This window comes from Convolutriloba macropyga, unplaced genomic scaffold (assembly GCF_964194025.1).
Source record: "Convolutriloba macropyga unplaced genomic scaffold, txConMacr16.3 SCAFFOLD_1830, whole genome shotgun sequence".
NCBI classification, from domain to species: Eukaryota; Metazoa; Xenacoelomorpha; order Acoela; family Convolutidae; genus Convolutriloba; species Convolutriloba macropyga.
Genome location: NW_027450798.1, coordinates 33,526 through 39,525, shown reverse-complemented (window position 1 = coordinate 39,525; position 6,000 = coordinate 33,526). Strand labels below are relative to the sequence as shown.

At 38.0% G+C, this 6,000-nt stretch overlaps 1 protein-coding gene across 1 annotated transcript; it reads right to left on the bottom strand.

Moving 5' to 3' along the window:
* Positions 1-1,062: 1,062 nt before the first annotated feature.
* Positions 1,063-2,351, bottom strand: LOC142356168 (uncharacterized). The gene has a single exon (XM_075408128.1). It carries the CDS (start codon positions 2,109-2,111, stop codon positions 1,116-1,118), a length of 996 nt encoding a protein of 331 aa, XP_075264243.1. The 5' UTR covers positions 2,112-2,351; the 3' UTR covers positions 1,063-1,115.
* Between the last annotated feature and the right edge of the window lie 3,649 nt (positions 2,352-6,000).

Below are 6,000 nucleotides of genomic sequence, written 5' to 3'. Positions count from 1 at the left end.
CTTTTGAATTAAGCAATTTGTGTCTTGCTTTTTTCTGCAGAATGCATATATATATATATATATATATATATATATATATAAAACGTCAGTTCTGCTGAGGTATATAATTGTAAATATTTATACTTGAGAAAGTCATTGCTGAATTTAAGAATAGCTGAGTTAAATAGTAATAAACTAGAAAAATTGAATTAGCCAGCAAATTAATTCGTGGACAATGGTTCAGAGGTAAAACTGAAGAGGAAACAGATAAAGATGAAATGAAAATTGTTATGCACACACTGTCTATGCTACAAAACACAAAAATAAAAGGTAAAACACTGAAAGGATATTGGTTAATTTTTTTTTTTTGAAGATTATTAGATGTTCTGCAGTTTTCAAGGTGTTTTTCCCATCTTTACATTTTTTCACAACTCTTCTGTAATGAGGATTTGATTTCACAATTTCCAACCCCGTCCAATATGCTAACAATGAAAGAGTTCTTTTTTTAGAAATTCTAAACTTTGAAAGTGCATCATAGTTAAAATGAAGCAATTTGTGCGATAAAAATAAACATTTTTAGAAATTTATAATCATCTGATTTCAGAGATGAGCTAAAGTTGATTCCAGAGAATACGGTAGATAAAGTTTACGGCAAATGTCCTCATCACTTATTTGAATGAAAATGATAAAATCAAGAGCAAGTTTAGGAATCGTTTAATTTCTCCCCGAGACACTTGTTTCTGATAACCCAAACTGTCCTAGCTCAAAAAATATTTGAACTGCAAACGGTTGATGATAAAACTCATTAGAACCTTTAGGTCATGACGTAGAATGCTTTTGGGTATTCGTTCCTTTCCCCCTTGGACAAACTATTAAGTATTTTTCGATTAGTTAATGAATTTCAGAAGCTCATAAAGTGTGGATGATTTAATTGAAATACCAGGGTAAATTGGGTTTAGAACATCAATTACAGATGACTTATTGTACCTCGTTGAGATTGTGGGGGGGGGGGGGGGGCTTTGTAAACATTGGAAGAAAAAATAAAGCTTTCGTAACGGTTTACAACTTTTATTGGTTCCGTCTAAGGGAGTTTTGCCCGGGAGAGAAAACCGGGGGAGAAAAACCAAACCCTAACTTTATATCAAAATATCATCCATTTCGTGTTCTTTTGCATTCGATGCAGGTGCTGGGCTTCCGTTAGGATCTTCGGCATCATAATTTAACCTCTCATTGACTGGGTTCCTCGCTACGAGGGGTTCCGGCGGTGGAATCGGCGGCCTCCGGACCCCATTAAAGAACTCGCCCTTCCTTTTCAATTTACCGAACAATGTGATCAATCGCTCCACGAGAAGGGAGGGCACGGCGATAACTGTGAACACTAGAAGAGCACTGCCAAGTTGAACCTCTTGCACGAGAAGATATGTATCCGATGCCCAGGCGATCTTGAATTCGGTGTAGCTTTCGTTGATATGACTCGTTCGGCTTGCTTGGGCAATGATTAGGGTATTAACTTCGCTTGCAACCTCTCCAATTCCAAGAAATATCTGTTTCTCCAGAAGGATTGTGTTATAATGACCTGAAGGGTTGTAAGGCAAAGGTCGGTTTATAAAGTGTCGTTCGTAGAACTGGTTAATATATTCCTCGCCGAACGAAGCGGCTTCGTAAAACCGGGCCATACCCGCGCCGAATGGGGTGCTGGCAATGCTCAGACCATCAACCCCGGGGTGGAAACAGTCGTATTTGAGATAATCCCCTTGACCCCGATCTCCGGGAACTTCCCAAAAATTGTCCCAATAAGTCTGGCTAGATTTGTTGCCGATTCCAACCATACTTGTGAAAATTGGGTACGGTGTTCCAGAGCAATTTCGGACATAATTTTGGTCCTTAACCCGGCGTAAAGTGCAGCTACAGTAATAGTGCAATGGTACCGATATACCCCCAAGTTTGAAGCCCCGGAATGAGATAAGCGCGGGTGAGTGAACATTTCCAGTTGCCTTTTTGAAATTCAACTGGCTTTGGGGTTCGCCCAGAGTTTGAACAAGGGCTATGGCGTCCTGAACCACCAGATTTATAAGAAAAGTACTGAAAATCACCAAAAAGGCGACCGCCGCAAAATCCCAGCGGTTAACCATTTTTTCTCTGTCTTTTTAAGGTAAAATAAGCAAGCTAGCTGTTTTAGTTTTGAAGGTACTTGGTAACAAAAATGGAAACAAATCTACCAATAAAATTGAGTGATTTTGCCACCATCACAAGTTTTGTGTTTTTTAATAATTCAAACTTAGGAGAAATGAAATATTCAGTGTGAATGAAAATCAACAAAATCAATTCAGCCTCGTAAAAAGGAATAACTTATTTAAGGTGCTCGTAAAAGTTATAAATTGATAAGTAACCAGAGAACGTTTTCATCAAATTGATGTTTCGTTCAACTGAATGCCGATTTTTGACTGCGCAGTTTCTGAGGTTAAAATGGCTGTAAAATATTAATTTAGTTGGGACAGAACACTTTTAACTGCAGGTGATTTGACTCTGTTTAAATGGGTTCATAGTCACCACAATTGGCAAGAACAGAGTGATAAATTGGTAACATTGGCGGAAGTTCAGCTCCCATCTGACCGGAAAAGGCTACCTTTGAATTTCCCGAAAATGCAGCTGATTCGATCTTGTGATGTTGATTTCAGTTTGCGGCGGTATAGTTTCCATAATAATAGCTCAGCTGACCTGCTTACGACTAATGAATGTGCTCAAATATCTGTCATCAGCTGATCATCTTTATTTCAGTTCATCACATTTGTACGGCAAAAAATTGTGAACAACACCCACGCCCTAGAAATTTCTAGAACCTTCTGGAAAAATTTTATCAAGTTTTCACAATGCCTGATTCCGCCTGGCCCTCAGCCTGTGCAACTAAAAGCGGAGAAATACCAAATAAATTATAATCACTTAGTGAAAAAAAAATTCATCTTCGAGTTTAACTCTTCTTGTTCAATTGTTTGAGCTCATATACTGCATCTAATGAACTACCCACGCACTTATACCCATCAAAATGGGTTTAACAATAAAAAATTTGCCCATCATGTTGATAATAAAAATAACGACTTCTATATTTTATAACAAATTGTCGCCTTTGTTTTTCTTTTTTGTTTATTTTCTTATAGGTAGAGGTCGTAATATTCTGTTCTGGTAACAGTCACGTCTCTTTTTTATTTCATTATTAAGACTTTTTAGTTTTGATACATTAAGTACCTAAAATTTTCATAAATCTTAATCCAGCAAGATCTGAAAAGGCGATCCTTTTATGGTAAACAACCTGATAGGGAAAACTGCATCAAGTTTAACTTGATCTTGTCAGGTAAGATCTTGTGGATTTTTAATTGCTCGTGTACGAAGTTCACAGCAATTATTGTAAACGTGTGTGTCTTTTTACGACTCGAAGAGGAGTTTTGAGATTCTCTAGGTTTTTACTACTCGAAGAGGAGTATTGAGATTCCACAGGTCTTTTTATAGCAGAAAGCAAGTTTGTTCAAGACTTGAATTTTTGACTTCTTTTTGTTCGAGCATTTACCTCCGTTTTGATTGTTGACTTCTGTTTTTGAACATCGGGTTTTAACAGTAACTTCATTTGTAATGCATAGTGATTAGGAACTGATTGTTGGTAATGTTCAAGGTGAATAGCTCATTTTGACATTTTTTGTTCCTATGTAAGTCACCCCTAATTATCTAAACTACACCGCATCAACCCCCCCCCCCAACACCTATCTACCCCCTCCTCCTCAACACCTACCTACAACCCCTCATCGCCCCGCACGCACCCTCTTCCCCCCTTAACTTACCCCCACCTACCGCTATCCCCTCCTTTTTACCTAGCTACCTCCACTTACCCCCCAACTACCCCAGCAATACCCAACTCCCCAACCTATGTACCCACCTACCCCACCTAGCTCCCCAGCACCTAAAAAATTGTCGGCATTTTTAAAACAATTTAATGAGGTTTGTTGGGCTACTTTTGTTTTTTTTTCTCTAGTCTATTTCGATCTTCTGATTTTGGTAAGGCTAGGTTATTGATTTTAATGCACAACGGTTCAAGTCGTTTCCGGTATTCTGTCGCCTATGTTTTTAGCAGTAAGCAAGTTTGTTCATGACTTGAAATTTGACTTCTTTGTGTTCGAGTTTTTACCTCCGTTTCTGATTGTTGACCTCTGTTTTTGAAAATTGCACTTTAACAGTAGCTTCATTTGTAATGTATAGTAATTAGGAACTGTCGGTAATGTTCAAAGTGAATAGGTCAATTTGACATTTTTTGTTTCTATATAAGTCACCCCTAATTATCTAAACTACACCGCACAAACCCTCCCCCCTCCCAACCACCACTTGTATACCCCCCCCCCCTCAACACCCACCTACCCCCCGTCCACCGCCCCGCATGCACTCCCTCCCCCCAACTTACCACCACCTACCGCTTACCCCTCCCTTCACCTAGCTACCCCCACCTACCCACAACTACACCAGCGCTACCTACTTCCCCAACCTATCTATCCACCCACCCACCTAGCTCCCCCCGCACTTAAAAAATTGTCGGCCTTTTTAAAACACTTAAGTGTGTTTTGATGAGCTGCTTTTGTTTTTTTTCTCTTGTCTATTTTGATGTTCTGATTTCCGTAAGGTTAGGTTAGAGATCGGCTATGTTTTTTATGCAAAAAATACTCTGGCTATATTTTTATGCAAAATTTTCGCTTGACAATTTTGACTATTCAAGTGACTTTTACGCCCTTGACTTTTTGCGTTTCGCGTGATCTAAAATACTCTCTCAATCACTGAGTTCAATTGGTGGCAATTCAATACTAAAAGTCAAATGGAAAATGTGCTGAAACTGGTGCCGTTTTTTATTTTAAATCTTAATAGTGGTATATGTTAACCTCTAATGTGGTTATTTGAAGCCCACTATTGAACTACTTAGTCCCATTTAGTCCCCTCCCACAAATGAAACAGACTGAAATTGATTAGAGCGCCCACTAGTCGTTCGAGAGCAATTCTTCCGACGTTTAGTCTGTTATGTTTATTGGGTCAGATCAGATGATCCTTTGATCAGATCTATGAAGAAAATGCATCTCCTTGCTATTAGGACGACAGTTTGCCAGAAACTACTCAGATTTCACCCAATAAAATTTTACGCTTCAATTCGTTTCATCTTTAGTTGATGCATCAATCAGCTTTCAGTGCGCCCTTAGAAAAAATGCTTTGGGTATTAAAATTTTATTAGATGAAAGTTTACTGTTTGTTGTGGTCCCATATTTTTTGTGGAGGGGATATATGCTCAACTGGATTTTTTTTCAGTAAATTTTGGCCGATTGACAAATTAATTGTAGAGAGTTGTAGGAGGGTAGTATCATTAGAGAGCTTGTCAAGCGTAGCATATCTAATTGAAATAAATTTTTGAGTTTCATTTTTTACCGAGGAGTTATGGAAGCTGAAGACTTTGTGGAACATGCTGCTCACTTCCCCTGTTTTTGTCCACATTTTCCAAACTTTTTGCTCAAATGTTCACAAATATTTGCATAAAATACGTCAACAATGTTAAGAAAAATTTAATTTTGTAATTCCTATAAGGATAGGTAGGGTTTGCTGACAGGTTGACCAGATTTTTTTGGGCCAACAATTACGATAAACTTTTGAATACTCGGCGAAATGTCATATAAAGATCAGGCTTTTTTAGGCCACTTTGTTCACATTTGCCACAAGTACAAAACCAAAAACTGCTGACACAAGCTTTGTAAAACTCAAATTTTTCTCCGCTCCCTAAAAGCGCGCTGGAAACGTAATTTCTCTGGCTTTTTACTAAACCATATGGATGTTTATCTAAAAATCCAAGTTTGTTTATGTTATCAATTTTTTTTTCAATATATGTATTACGTACATAGTTGGGACAATTGCGTGCTTTTACAGGGAGCGTAGTGAAGCAATTCAATTTTTTATAAGTCAATTACAGATAAATTGGTTTTCATAACACATTTTCCGTAATGACAT

Coding starts and splice junctions, on each gene's coding strand:
- LOC142356168 (XM_075408128.1), bottom strand. CDS start 2,111: ATGGTTAACCGCTGGGATTTTGCGGCGGTCGCCTTTTTGGTGATTTTC.